Source organism: Podarcis muralis, chromosome 1 (assembly GCF_964188315.1).
Source record: "Podarcis muralis chromosome 1, rPodMur119.hap1.1, whole genome shotgun sequence".
NCBI lineage: Eukaryota > Metazoa > Chordata > Lepidosauria > Squamata > Lacertidae > Podarcis > Podarcis muralis.
In genome coordinates this window covers 92,594,609-92,610,389 of record NC_135655.1, presented here as the reverse complement: position 1 = coordinate 92,610,389, position 15,781 = coordinate 92,594,609, and the positions used below count along the sequence as shown (strand labels likewise).

The 15,781-nt window shown below is 41.2% G+C and overlaps 2 protein-coding genes across 3 annotated transcripts in view; one reads left to right on the top strand and one right to left on the bottom strand.

Annotated features, from left to right (window-relative positions):
* Nucleotides 1-5,139, bottom strand: part of LOC114604090 (TGF-beta receptor type-2-like) — a 38,891-nt gene extending 33,752 nt beyond the window's left edge. For both annotated transcript variants that reach the window (XM_077935092.1, XM_077935084.1), the window contains exon 1: nucleotides 5,050-5,139. The gene's annotated coding sequence lies outside the window, so the exon portion shown is untranslated. The remainder of the gene's footprint in view (nucleotides 1-5,049) is intronic.
* SNX4 (sorting nexin 4) overlaps nucleotides 5,118-15,781 on the top strand; it is a 29,001-nt gene continuing 18,337 nt past the window's right edge. Inside the window, exons 1-4 of the mRNA XM_028743912.2 lie at nucleotides 5,118-5,294; nucleotides 8,418-8,536; nucleotides 12,989-13,127; nucleotides 14,500-14,649. Of these exons, the coding sequence (XP_028599745.2) occupies nucleotides 5,118-5,294; nucleotides 8,418-8,536; nucleotides 12,989-13,127; nucleotides 14,500-14,649 (585 nt within the window). The remainder of the gene's footprint in view (nucleotides 5,295-8,417; nucleotides 8,537-12,988; nucleotides 13,128-14,499; nucleotides 14,650-15,781) is intronic.

Sequence of the window (15,781 nt, the reverse complement as noted above, 5' to 3'; positions counted from 1 at the left end):
ATACAACAGCTAGACTGATGATGGGGTCAGGTGGCCGAGAGCAAGTAACAGTAAAGAATAATAGAAAATACATAATACCATAGAGGAAAAGGAGGCAGATCAATTAATACATTAATATTTCAGTGGCCAGAATATTTAAGTGGCAGTCAGACACTTAAATTCTACTGGCATATATCCCTGACCAGTTTCTCTGCAAGAATATCATAACCATTCATGTTATCTTTGTGGATATCTGGTGTTTATGAGCTGAAAGAAACTAGCATTTTTTCTTCTGGCTTCAGTATATATTCAGCCCAGACACGGAGGTCCTCCTCTGAGGATTTTCTGCTGGTTCCCTCACTGTGAGAAGCGAGGTTACAGGGAACCAGGCAGAGGGCCTTCTCAGTAGAGGTGCCCTACCTGTGGAACACCCTAACCTTCAGATGTCAAGAAAATAAACAGCTATCTGACTTTTAGAAGACACCTGAAGGCAGACCTGTTTCGGGAAGTTTTTAACTTTTGATGTTTTAGTGTGTTCTGATACAGTATATGCTGTGAGCCACCCAGAGTGGCTGGGGAAACAGAGTCAGATGGATGGGGTATTATTATTATTATTATTATTATTATTATTATTATTATTATTATATTGCCATCCCCTCTTTTTCCCCTGAAAACTTTCCAGATACTCTGTTTTATGGGCTCTGCTTCTGCTTGGCTTAATATTCGCTTTCCCCAGGCCTCCTGCAGTCTTTGTGGTCTCTTTACAGCCATTCTGCTTACATGCGGAGGCATCTCTGAAGCTGCTAGAGCAATATATGAGGGTCCCCCCCCCTTTTAAATCATCATTTCCTTCAGGCTTTGGCACCTTTTGCAAATGTTTTTGTGGCTAAAAAGGCCACCAATGATTATTTACTTTTAATTACTGTCCACTAGGATTTTTCATCTTATACATCCTTTACATCACAAGCAAATGCATTTGCCTTTTTTATAATAGTAAATACAAAAATTAAAATGCACCCTAGCCCACAGCCTACTGGAATTTAAGACCTTTGGCTACAAAGACCTCTTCAAAGATCATGTCAGTGTGTGTACGTGCATACAAAGCAGGGTGCCTTCATATCCCATTCAACAGACATACTGGGCAGCAGATCAAATGGTGAATGAATAACCCATTTTACCAGTGCCTCAAGCAGATTGCCTTCTTATTTTTTCACAGTATTGGATATATATTTAATTAATTAAATATATATTCACCCTCTCTCCAAAGAAACAACAACAAAAAAGCAGCATTAGCAGCATCAATTGTTTAAATGTTGAAAATCTCCTTTGGAGATGTATGTGTATGTTAGTGACCTCACCAGTTCCCCGCCAATCAGTGCTGTGCACAGCTGCTTCTGCTTCAGACAGGAACAACAGGTTCCCCCCTGAACTCAGGCTGGGATAGGAGAGTCTGACCAAAAATGCAGTTAGCATACTTTCACAGTTTACTTGGAGGAGGTCTAAAGTCGAGCACACCCCTTGCGTGCAAAAGATTCCCTCTTCAATCCCTGCCATCTTCAGCCATGGCTGTAAAAACCTCTGGTCTAAGACCATGAAGAACTCCTGCCAGTCACCTTAGGCAGTCCTAAGCTAGATGCACCAAAGGTCTGACTCAGTGCAAAGCAGTTTTCTATGTTGTTCTACAACAAAGACGATCCACATCTAAGTGTATCCTTGCCAGCAAGCAGGAAAAATAACTTGGAAACAATAGACCAGTAGAGGGAGGTAAGATCAATTACACAGCCAACAATCATGGAAGCTCTGGCAAACAAACATTTAACATGCCAGGAGAGGGCAAGTGAAAAATGAAAATGGTGAACACAAAAGTGTAACTCAACTTCTCGACTGCACTCTCATGGCATACATTTCATTACAGGGAATGTGTTTTGTGTCTTGCCTTACAAGTCCATTCCCTTTTCCATCTTATTGCCTCTTTTTTAGGGTTGCCATATTTCAAAAAGTGAAAATCCAGACATAAAAATTGTGTCTAATGCCGGCTATTCTGGGAAATTCCGGATGTATGGCAACCCTACTTTTATTACTTGCTTCATCAGAAACGTCATGATTAAGGAAGGCCTCCAGAACTTGTAACCTAATGATCAGAAGACAGCCCACTAAGCTGAATACAGTGTAACAGCTGTGTATTGTCCATGTGGAACTGGCAAATTTTAGCAATCCATAGGTGCCAACTCCTAGGGGCCAAGGTCCCTTCAGCTCCCCAATAAAATATTTGAGGGGGCCATGCCCTCAAAGTTGATGGGCATTGCCATTCAAATGGTTTGTGATTGATCCAAGACAGGGCTTACCTGCCCCCCCCCCCCAATATTTTATTCATGGTGGCTCCCTTTGTTATCCTAGTGTTAAGCCCAAAGAAGAGAAAAGGCAATATTCCCTAAGGAAATGAGTTTACTTACATACAGAAGCCTTAAAATCTTGTTTGCACAAACATGTGCTTGCTGCTTATCAGTGTGTATCAGACTTGCTTTGTATGCTTTGAACACAGGTGAATGTGGCTGTGATAGTTCTGCTGTACCTATAGTTCAGATTTCCATGAAACTTTTTCCCCTGTTCAACTGATCAAACTACAAAAATTTACAAGGATCAAAATCCTCTTCTGATGTCCCAGCAACCAAGACATATTGGTTTCTTCTAATGGGCCACTGTACCCTTAAACCTATTTTATCAATGGTTGTCTCTGAATGCATTTCTTCATCTGTAAAATTAGCTTTTAGCTATTGCAAGCAAAACAGTCATACTGTACTAAACTTGCATGCATTTGACCTCTCTAACCTATCCTCCCTTCACAACTCCAGTTAAAATAAACTCAAAGATGATTTTAAAGACCCTTTGAGTGCTTTCAGTGTATCTGGTTTCTATTCTGTTGTCTCCATTGTTTGTACAAATTTCTTCCAAGGTTATTTTAATTGTTACTTTTGCCCATTCATTCCTAGTCAGATAGAATTTCCCAAGTTTTTACAACGAACATTTTATTGGAACAAACACTCCTTTTAAGAATGTGAACTGCCGATGTGCCCTTTGAGTATGACTGATTTAAGATTTGTTTTATAAACCAATAGTCCATTTTATGCATGATTGCACAGTCGCCCAAAATCTGTTTCCCGTTATGAAGTGGTCTTTGGGGTGTTGACTCTAGATATACAGTAAGATATGTCTCTTGCATCAGTTACACTTCCATTTTAAAGGATATGCATATTGGAATTTTCTGAACCTACCCCAGTGATGCTGAAATACTTGTGCGAATCCCATATATGCCTCATCAAGCATTATTGTTATGGCTGGGTTCTAAAGATGAAGATAATGGGAAACTTGGGAGTGTATCTTCTCTCATGACAACAAAAGCAAATCTGGACGAGTCTCAAAGAGACCTTTTGACTTCCTTACCCGCATAAAAGCATACACAGAGCCATGCTGTCTTGCTAGCTCTCTTCTCTTTTGATGGGGTTATCTCTGAGCTGAATAACATTCAGCACAGCCAGGCAAATTGCCTAGTTCCATCCTGTCTTGTTAACATGGCCTGGGAGAGGCTTAAAGTGTTGATTGCTTGGCTTAAATAAGACTCAAAAGTAGTCTGCATTAAACAGTGTACCGGCAACTCCCCATTTATGCGCATTCAAGTCATGTGTGACTATGCATTGTCAGAACCCAGAAGTGGCACTGAAAGGGGCAAAAATGGCCTCCCAAAGAGTGCAGGAAAGGCATCAAGCCTTTGCACCAGCCTTTGAGGCCTGTGGAGAGTTGGAGTTCAAGCAAAGAGGTTTGGAGGGAGCAATTGTGGTGGAGTTCGGCCAATCTGTAAGTGCTGCTGGTTTTTAAAGCACATGACTTCTGCCAAAGAAACTTGGGAACTGTAATTTACTCTTCACTTAGATACAATTCCCAGCATTCTTAACAAAGTACAGTTCCCAGGATTCTTTGGCAGAAGTCGTGTGTTTTAAATGTATTGTGTTTAATTAAAACTCACGTGTGCATGGAAATACTGGTAGATGCTTATTACAACTGTTGCTTTGTCCAGGGGCAAAACTAGGTTTTATGTCACCCGGGTCAAAGACCCAGTTTGGTTCTCCTCCCCACGTATTTGCATACACACATATTCCCCCCCCCCCATAGCACTGCCTTGTCTATACCCCAGATATCATATAGGGTTGGGTTGATTATATTTTGCGACAGCTTTAGAAATCTGCCACTGATAAAGCTTAATTAAGATAAATAACTGGACTGGAGAGGAAGTGGAATCAGACCATGGGGGGCTGCAAGAATTAAGACTGCACATGCAAAGGTACACACCCTCTCTTTATTGATTCTCCCATTAATCCCAGTGTACAGTATATCGTATTACATAAAGCCTACACACGTTTACTAGATAGTAAGCCCCACCAACTTCCGGAGCTTCTGTTAGACATGCAAAAAAACCCTGCACGGCGGGAGGCGGCGGCGGGGCGGAAGTTACCCAAGGAGAGTATCTCTCACTGTAGCCAATGAGTCGGGCTGCTTGCGAGCCCCATTGGGATTTGCCAAGACGCAACTTCTGAGCAACAACATGCACGCAGCAACACATACAGGCTTCAAGTCAGTGACCACTGATGCTAGCAAAGTCCCACCGAAACATGCACAGCACCCGGGTGATCAAGCTGTGCAAATCTCGCCTTAGTGGTGCCGAGGACCATACGATCACAGAAGAGTAGAGCTGGGAGGGACCCCCAGAGTCATCTAGCCCAACCCCCTGCGGTGCGAGGGATCTCAACATGACAGATCTTTGCTTAAAAACCTCCAAGGAAGGGCTGGGGCAGGGGAGAGAGAGCATACTAGCCGGTACTACTCCTTCTCAAGGAGCGCGTTCCACTTCACGTTTTCAGTAGAGCTGCGTGAAAGGGCTTGGGCTTAGGGGGGCGGGGAGAGAGAGAGAGAGAGAGAGAGAGAGAGAGAGACTACTGTACCACCTATGGGAAAGACACGCCCCCTTTCCCCGCCCACGCCCCGCCCACTCCCTCCTTCCGCCTTCCGCGTAGTTACCTCAGGCAGGGAGCCTTCCGCGCCTGCGCGGTGGAGTCTCCGCTTCGCTTTCCCCCCTTGTGTCCTCCATGGAGCATCCCGGTGCCGAGAGCCCTGGCGGCGGGAGCAGCAGCGGCGGCGGAGGCGGCAGCACCAGCAGCACCAGCAGCCAGGAAGGCGAGGAGCCCGAGTCTCCCGGAGGCCCCGGGCCTGAGGAGGAGGAAGACGACGAGGCGGCGGCGGCCGCCTCCCCGGCCACTTACGCGGTGAGGGGAGCTGCTCCGCTCCCGGGGACCAGGAGGGCAGTTAGGCCGCGGCCCTCGCCCTAGTCCCGCTTCCCCGGCGGAGGCGGCTGAGAAGGGGAAGGGCGGCAGAAGAGGCGGGGGTGTTGGTGGAGGGCCTGAGAGGGCGGGAAAGGGGGTGGGTGGGGGGCAGAGGGAGGCTGGGTTTGAGCTGAGGGTCTGGGGTGGAGGCTCGGGAGGGTTAGTTGCATGATGTGGGTGGGTGGGAGGGAGGGAGGGGGTCCCGCGGGCGTTTTCCGTTGAGAAGCAGGGAGGGGGAGGGGGAACCTGTGGGCTCTTAAAGAGTTTCTCTCCGCTGGGAGTTCTGGCAGGTGCAGCTGAGCGTGCACAGGTGAGGAAAGGCTCTCCAGCTGAAACCCCTCTCCTCTGTCATGGTTAACGAAATCAAATTGCGGGGGCAGTTTGAATAAGATCTATTATTTGATTGTTAATGTAAACCCCGAAAGTTTTTTTACCTCTTATCTTCAGTACATTTTATTTTATTGCTATGGCTAGTGGCTGATGCAAATAAAGATTCTACTGCATCCGTCATTGTCAACGAAATTCCCTCAGCGCCCTCAGAACTGCCGTCCTCCTCTTAACCCTCCTAGGAATTCAGAGGTTGACAATAAGGATGGTAAAGACTTGGCAGTACAGTGGTACCTCGGGTTACAGACGCTTCAGGTTACAGACTCCGCTAACCCAGAAATAGTACCTCGGATTAAGAACTTTGCTTCAGGATGAGAACGGAAATTGTGCTCCGGTGGCGCAGCGGCAGCAGGAGGCCCCATTAGCTAAAGTGGTGCTTCAGGTTAAGAACAGTTTCAGGTTGAGAACAGACCTCCAGAACGAATTAAGTACGTAACCAGAGGTACCACTGCAGTGTGCAGAGCACTCTGCATGGCACCACCATCTCCATGTTCCTGGTTCATTTCTGCTTTGTTATGTATTTTGTGCCTCCTTTCGTGTTTTTGTGTTGTGATATTTGGATACACAATACACAATAATGTGGATTGAATAAATAATTGAATAAATAATACTAACTGGAGCTGGTGGTCTACCTAAGGCGCTCTGTTGCATTGGTCTTTACCTGGTGACCCACTTCAGGGTCATGGCATGTTCTGAGGTGGGTTGCAAGAGCTGCACTACTGCCGTACAAATATTTGCTTTCAAACTGTAAGTGGGTTCCCAGATTCATACCTTGGTTAAAGGTAGACCCTGGATCAAAATAGGTTGAAACTTATTACTCTAGTGTGTGTATTCAAGCAGAGGCTTAATTTAAAGCACCACTTATGGTGCTTTATTACTTGTGGTAATGCACAGCACCACTTATGGGATGTGTACTCTAAAGTAAGCTTTGTTGGTTTCAACTTTCCCAGGGTGACGAGCCCCATTTGACCCTCACTTGTGCAGAAACTACCTTATTGACCTTTGGACCCACTATTTGTCCCATCCACTCAATCTGCCAGACCCTGTCTACACATGCAAGGAAGTCCCTAACTCACTGAGAGGTTGAGACCTCTCAGCTATCTTTACCTAGTTTAACCAGCCACTTGAAGCTGTTTCCCTGTGTTTGGTGCTTATCGCATGCTGACCCAGAGCCACAGATGATAACTGAGTGTAGGGTGGGGATTAACTACCCAAGAAGGAGCACATTTCCCCCCCTCCTCCATAGGTACTATCATTCTGCTAACACCCCATAACCCATTCTAATGATCAACTGAAATATAGTAGTAGTAGTACCCTGCCCATCGGTTTTGTTGCTTCCAACAAGTATAAAAGCATAACATCAAACATTAAAAACTTCCCTATACAGGGCTGCCCTTCTGTATTTTTGGTCCATTTGATCTAGTTCTGTCTAGTTTAACTTATTTTGCTATCTGGCTTGGCTATTTAGTGACAAAAATTGGGACTGAAATATGCTATATGAAAGAGAGGGACATCTTATACCAGCTGGCTTGTGGGTATGAAATGGTAGCAACATTTGAACTAAGTGATTGTGAACATGCACATGAGCACCAGCATTTGAGGAGGGGGTAAAGATTGGGAAGCTAACAGACTAAGGTGAAAAAGTAGGATTATGGCTACTTCACCTATCACTGAGCATACAGTATGTGTACTTGCTGTCATGTTTGAAGTACTACATACATATGTATTACTGCACATAAATGGTGCATATATGGTGAGGAGGCATGGCCAGTCATGATTTCTCTCCACATGTACATGTGGAGCTTTCCTTTTTAATACGTAATATCTGAAGCAGCTCTTCACTGGGAAGATTGTATGTAAGAAGTGTATTAACAGTATGATGGTCCAAGCAAGCAGAAACACAAAGAGTGCTGGAAAGTCCCCTGTTTTTAATTCTTTATTTTCTTCCACATAAGAATAGCATGTGGTACAATATGAGAAAGCTTCTGCTGTGCCATAAGCTTCAGCGTACAGTATACATCTACCGGTGCTCATTGTTGGTGTAGTTAAAAGACAAATAGGGTACTATGGCAGTTTTTCTGATATAGTTAAAGCAGAAGAATACGACTATAATGTTAGGGTTAGAGTCTAACAATCTGTTGCACGCTACCCCAATCTCTTGAGTGGTATGAAATTCCACAGGTTCTACGCACTTACCCAGGGTTCTTGATTCCTTCAGAATGAGGTACAGTGGAGACTCTAGTGTCTTTATGATATATGGTTTATTTACACATATATGCAACCTGGGCCTACTATGGAGGGGCTCACAGCATTAACACCCCAAGAGGGTCTTGCGTCTCTGATTACCACAAAGTAACTTCGTTACTTTAATGACACATACTTACACAGCCATTCTTTCACCAGGAAGTTAGCCTGGCTATTCCAGAAATTGAATCTGTGCTGGATCCAGAAAGTAGAAGGCGGCTCCGGCATACAGCCTACCTCCCCCCCTCCCCCCCCCAATTCATAACAATAGGTACTTGGGGTGAGCTTACATATATTGTTGGCACCAATGAAGAGTGCGAAACTAAATTGTGCTCTGCCCTTTTGAAGAATCAGAATTCAAAAGGAGTTGATAGTTGTTTTTGTCTTGTGCAATGCTTACTAATATCCTCTCTCTCTCTCGCTCTCCGTAAAAAGATGATGGAAGATTGCTTATTGAAGAAAATAGAAATTAGTGTTGCAGAAGCAGAGAAACGGACTGGACGGAATGCCATGAACATGCAGGAAACTTACACTGCTTACCTCGTGGAAACAAGGTGGGTAAAAGAACATTCAACCAAGGTTAGGTATCTGATTGACTCTTCTCCAGTAGTTTAAGGGCCAGTTACATTGCAGTATTCTATGGCTGCTTTTGGATGAGTATGAAAACATGTACTTGAAGGACAATTCATATTAGCCTACTTGTAGATGAATCTGTGAGCTGAGGGTTTTATGTATTCCACAGAATTCTTTAGTATTCTGAAATAGATTGTATAGATTTAATCTTTGTGTCTTTTCTTGTTTAGTTACTCTACTGGCAAGAATTCAAAATGCTAGTATCAGTAGCCATATATAAGCTCAACATAGCTAGCTGGAAGCATCATTCTGGAAGCATTTGCATATAAATGTTGGTTGACTCTTGTGGCCCTTTGTACATTATTAACTAAGCTGTTCAAGCTTACGGTTGCACTCTAACACAGCTTTATTTTTTTTGCAAATAATAAACAGGTACTATTTTTCTCTGTTCAATAAAATGAGCGTTCTAGATTACTGTTTTCAATCCTAACTGCAAAATAGTCCTGTTCATCTGCTGAAAAAAATGCCTTGCTACCCTGTTGACCTTTTAGCTACTCTGTGGCACAGATGGTAGGGTTTTCCCCTTTCTACAGCATCTCAAACATTATTTTTTTTGTATCTTATTAATTAGCAATATTGGTGAATTGCTTAAACCTTTATTATAAAGGAATTTTGTATCAGCTTTGCTTATCTAAGATTATTTTGAACTGGAGATCGAGAGCAGTGGCTAATTCTGACTGCTGGAAACAAGAGAATCCTTTCTTGTTTGTTTGTTTCTTGAAGTTCAGTGGTGGATGATACTATAAAATCAATATATGGTGATCAGCCCATTGTATCCCCATCACTAAAAAATAAACCTCCGAAGCTAGGTTAAATTTACTAAAGTTGATATACTCAGAAAAATGTAGCGTGGATAAGTTCTGCTTTGAATGAGAATGGGTTAAATCAGTAACTTGTGGATATTTCAGTTTTAAAATAAGATCCCTTATTTGTCTAATACAGGGACAGGCAATTTTTGACCCTCAGCTTAATTTCAAGTATCCCTTGCACTAATTTCTTATGTGTTGCAAGGAGGGTGACTGGGGGCAGGCTAGAGGGTGACAGGGGAGAGGGAGGGGGGAGAGGTGGGCACAAAGAGAGAGAAAAGGAGCAGCCATGGCTACTTTTGCTCTAGTACCAGTTGTCACTGGCTTCTGCCCTGCCCACTGCTGGTGTAAGACTCCTGGCCCATAATTACTGAGGGAATGTAGCCGCAGCAGGAAAAAGATTCTCCAGCCTTTCCCTAATAGTAAATGTGGTCATCATGCTTCCTATCTGCAGTTGCTGAGTTCCCAGTGTTTCATGAGTAATCACTTAGACTGCTATCCTGTATCCACTTACCTGGAAGTAGGCTTTATTGAACTCAGCAGGACTTGCTGCGGAGTAGACAGGATTGATCTGTTAAGGTTCCAAGTTATTTGAATTTAAACATGTTAAGAATTTCTTAAGTAACATGTGTCCTTTGCTAGCTCTGTGCAGTTAGAGAGGCTAGATTTGTTGCGATTTAAAACACCAAAATAAAAATTAAATTAAAATCAATTAAAATAACAAAATCTAAATGAGAATTCAAGTTCTGTGGACTTGTTTTTTTAACAATCCAAAAAATATTAACAAGCTGTTTTTATTACAAGTGATCTGCACATTGGGTCAGAACAGGACTAGTTAAAAGGATCTATCTGTATATGAGAATTGCTAACTTGAACGCTGACAATGATGCAGTTCACACATAATGCTAATCTAAGTCATTGCTTAGTACAGATGTGCAGTTCCCAGAGGGACAATTGTAGCTGTTTCGCTGATTCCCTGGTCTTGCTGGTAACTTTATTAAATCATCTTCAGATAAATCTGTGAAATAAAAACTATCCTAGGGGAAGAGGAGGTTTGAAGACTTGCTTAATAGTAATAAGGACTGAAAGAGACATGGTTGGCAGTAAAAATTGAGAACTTACATCCAGTAGTCTCAAATGGGCTTCCCAGTAGACCCTCCCCATGCCAAAGGGTTCTAGGATAGTCTCTTGACTGTTGAACATTAAGGAAATGAAACAAGTTGTAATTGTTCTACAGGGTATAATATACATCTTGTTTTCCCATACTGCTGCTGTTCGTTATTTATACATCACTTTTGGTGTGTGCATGGCTTTGTATATAGAGCAATGGGGCAAGCATAAACAGTGTGGCAGAAATGGTTATAGTGTATTGAATTGCTTGTGTGTTAGAAATGAGGAGTATTGGGTTTGGCTTTTTTTAAAACAAAGTTTACAAAAGCACTCTTTTTTCCTTTTGCTGGACACCTCTAGATTACAGTTGTGTGCAACCTATTTGTCAATGTAAAATTCTTCTTCTTATGTTAAAGTATGGAGTTTATTATATTGGACTGCCTTTCAAATATCTTACTAAGTACTTAAGTTCTTCCTAATTCAAGTAGAGAATTGGACAGCTCTTATCTTTTCCTTTGATATGCCAGCCTTTTCACAACTTCAGTGGAGCAAGGAAGAGAAAAGAGATTTATGAGTAGGTAAAAAACACTGATCCTAAGGTGGGAAGGACCCGCTGCATTATCCTTTATTCATTGCTTATCTGTCTGCTTTAGCAGTCAAATACCCTTTTCTGTATTTCATATTCAAATAATTTTGGGCACCTATAATATTTACCAGGATGCTGGTCTAGAAGGATTTTAAATAGCTGTTGGACTACTGGATCCCTTAAATATATTCTTCTTTGGAGAAAAGCACACAAATACAATCATTTGGCTAAGTATTCGGCAAAACGTAACTTTTATTCTCATGGAATAATGGTAATATGCCTATGTCCCCTTCTAAACATGGAATAATTCATTTGTAAACTTGTATTAAAAGTGTGTGAACCAGGCCTAACCATGTAAGTCATCCAGTCAAAAGGTGTTTTTTTTTAAATTGGGAAATAATGTCCTTGCGTTTTCCTGATTTATAGGTTCTTTCTGTTTAACGGCCCATTTTCAGATAGTTAGTTTTATATAGCAATGAGAATTGACAGATCTTCAACGCCCATTGGTTCAGTTTGGCATTTCTCACTAAGGTAAATAAATGCGGGTTTAGAGTAATTCAGTATCTTAATCACTTACACCATTAAATGGTGGAAATTCAGAGGTATAACTTTTTCCTTAACTTTTCCCCCAGGCATCTTGCTTCAGCTCATGGCAAGGACCATTGTTCCTGCTTTATTAAGTGGGAAAGCATATGGTTTTCTTGTCAGAACACTTGACAAGCATCGTAATGTTTCAAAACCAATAATAAATTGAAAAGTTAGACCAAATGTCAGCAAGTGATTATCATCTTAATTGAGGCAGGGATTGCAGAACTTGTGTTTAGAAATGAAGTTTATAATGTGGCTGCAAGAATCAAATGATGATGAAGGCATTCAGCATAATGAGTACCTTTTGTGGGTTTAACTTCCTTTTGTGGAGTAAAGCTCCTGGGGAGAAGTATTCTCACATTAGTGATATTTTATGGCCACTTAATGCAGCCAGATGGAAAAATATTCTTCAAGAATAAAAATACCTGCAATTTTCCCTACCTTGTCTCCATTGTAGTGCAGAATTTCAGCCTTCCATTATAATCTCTCTTTCTGAACCTATGCTTTTGTTAAAATATAAATAAAATTACCAAGCAAGACCACAGATATAGGTTCCCACTGTCTCTTCATTGTATTTACTGCAATGACAGGAGAGTCTGTTACAGGACAGCAGTAGGGAGGAAAGGGAGGCAGAATTCCCATTGTGTCTGAGCATACTTTCACTGCATTGGGTGCCATCCATTTTATATATTTAACTCAAGTGCTTACCATTTTTGGCTGGTCATGCTAGCAAAGCCAAAATTTGCATTTTCCATATTCCTTTGCTTTCCCTGCTGGCTTGATGTCAGCTTCCCAATAGTAGCCAAGGGTGTACATATCCTGATATATGTATGTTATCTCATAGGCATGGAACCTCAGTAACATTTTAGGTAAATATTTAACATGGTGCATATCATTATAGTTGTTTCTGTACCAGCTTATGGTACTTCTTGCTTTATGTATACGTACACTGTTTCACAACTCAATCTAGCACTAAAATATAGAAACATTTTAAATGAAGTAAATACACTGGATATACAAAAATGGCCAGAAGCACTTAGTAAGGTAAGAATGACCATTGCATTTTTAAAAGGTTCATATAGCAATACCAGTGAAACGTCAGAGTTGGAATCTTTGGCATTATTTGTTTTCCCACAGTTCAGAAACCCATATAGTATCTCTATAAAGGCCATTGCAAAACCCACAAAATAACATTTCTTAGCAAATTGTGTATAGCTTGAAGACTAACATCTTGTACTGATCTTAGCATTCTCTCTTCAAAATTATGATCTGATGTTTTTCAGGGCTGTGGAGTCGCAGGCTGAAGGGCAATGTTCTCCCCCAGATTCTCTTTGGAGGCGATACAGTGAATTTGAATTGTTGAGGAATTATTTGCTAGTTAACTACCCACATGTTATTGTACCACCTTTGCCAGAAAAAAGGGTAAGAAAATGTTGCAACTTCATCTCATTCTGTTTTTCCATCTTTCTTGACGCAATATCCACACTAGCATTCATCCAGTATTGTACTATGCTGGGGTTTTTTAAAGCAGTCTTTTGGGGTTGCCAGTGTGGAGTCCATGGGAACAATGATACCCTTGTAGATTTTCCCTGGCAAGGCCTCTGTGCCTCCCCACCACCATATATAGACATGCTTACTGCCCCCTTTTGCCCTGTGGTGTGGATGGGTACTGTGTTTTATTCTAAAAGTACATATGGCTAAATGAAGAAGTTGGAAGAGCAACACTATTTCCCACTTCCTTTTTCAGCTTTATGTGATTTTTAATGCTTAGATCAGGAATTGAACACAAAGCTTGGTAATCTGTGGGAGTTAGGAGGGAAAGGGGAGCAGTATGGGAAACAGGTGAGAAAAATGGAGAAACCAGGGGTAGCAACCAGGGGTGCCACAGGAATCAAAGGGGGTCACACACAAATGTACATACATTGGATCTAGTAAAACTGATCCTCTTGTATTTTTATTTTTTACAAGTTTCTCATCAGACCACCATTATATCACACATGATTTCTGTTTCCATTGACCAAGCTGTAAAAAAAATCATGGATCCAGTGCTTTTCAGTGCTGCTGTGGTGCAAAAATGCAGATCCACAGCACAGATCCTCAGTTTTACTAGGAATTCTCTCAAAATCACCATCAACTCATAGATCAGATATATGGCTATAGATGTATTCTGTGATTTGATGGTGGTTTTGTTGTCATCCAATGTAAAATAATGATAATAATGATCACTTATGCCTTGCATCATTATTGTTTTATTACTGACACCTATTTTTATTTTGCTGTCTACCAACATAAACCTTAATTTGGTGGTTTTTGGGTGGACTCCATGTAAGATCACGCAGTACTACTAGTACTCCAGCTTTTACCCAATCCACACGGGGGGAAACAAGTGTTGTATGTGTGCTTTCTCTCTTTCTGGGGCATATATATATGAATGTAAGAGAGACCTGGGTTAGTAGGGAGAGAAGCAGCCAGAAGATGTGGTTCTCAAAGCACACACTCAACATTCCAGATATACCCAGGATCCCCAAAAAGCTGGTGACCTCAGAAGGTTGTGAAGATATGTTTACACAAGTATGGGCAGTGCCTAGTGAAATTTCAAGACTGAGGAACTGAACTGTAGCAGCATTTTCAGTCACCAGAGCATAAGGTTTCTGTGCCTTTGCCCCAGAATAAATTATGTAAAGCAAACACAGCTGCTTATATACTTAATTCACATAATTTGTAGAAATGGAAAACATTATCTTAGTGTGAAGTATACACAATCATGCTCTTAACACATCCCCTTGTTTCACAGGCAGAGTTTGTTTGGCATAAGCTAGCAGCAGATAACATGGATCCAGATTTTGTGGAAAGAAGAAGAATCGGCTTGGAAAACTTCCTTTTGCGGGTAGCTTCACATCCCATACTTTGTCAGGAGAAGATTTTTAATGCATTTTTAACCAAGGTACCTTAATTCTGTCTGCAGGATTAAAAAAACAAACTTTTCCACCTTAATTCTAATTCATGATAAATGCATCAGATTATGTAAGAATTGTGGGGCTTTAACTCAATAATGGAGTGCATGCTTTGCTTACAAAAGGTTCTAGATTCAATTGGTGGCTTCCCTTTGAGTAGGAAACACCTGTGTGAAGTTCTGGAAATCTGTTGCCAGTTAGTGTAGAGTCTACACTGACTAGAACAGATATTTGGGACTTCATGCAGGACTCTTTCTCAGCACTGCACTGTTGGCAATACTGAGTTAAGTGGACCAGTGGTCTGACAAGGCAAATATCTGCATTGCTCTGTCTGAGACCTAACAACTATAGACATCGAATAGAAGCCTGTTTTTTGTTTAAAGCATGAAATATTACTTCTACTCATGTTCATGTTGTTTACTGGTTTATTTCCCAGTCCACTTTTAAGGGATAGATGTTTTATTCCCCTAGTTGCTTGGATTTGATCCTTCAGTTTAATTGAAAAATAAACATTAGTGTAATGCACTTCAACTCATAAACTGATTACTGGATATGGTTAATGAAATTTGTCAGGCCTGTTCACCTGCTGTTGGCCTCTGTTGCCTCTCTTCTGTTGTGCTGGAAATGGCTTCTTCTGACCATCAAGCAGGTATCTCCTTTAGCAACAGTACGTAAGTGAATACTACATGGACATACTGGAGTGCTGCTTCTGAAAGTTTCCTGGACTTTTTGGAAAGGAGATAACTTTGTTTCATTTCACCTTTAATTTGTATACCATCACAAAGCGGTTTACAAGCTGAAGAAAATATGCAACAAAGATCGCACATCTTATAACAAAAAAGTCATAATGAAAGCATAAATTTAAAATAAACAAAGTATATCAAATAAAGTAATATTCGGTAATCCATTAGAATGTAATAGAAAACAATAAAATTAAATACCAGCAAATAATAAACAGAAATTCACTAACAATTACAATAAATAATTACTAAACTATAGTCAATTTAAAAACAGCAAGTCACACTGCATAAAATGCCACAGTACATACAAAACCATGTAAAAAGGATCAAATTGAAAAACAAACACACACAACTTATAAAATCGTTGGGGTTTTTTGTTTTT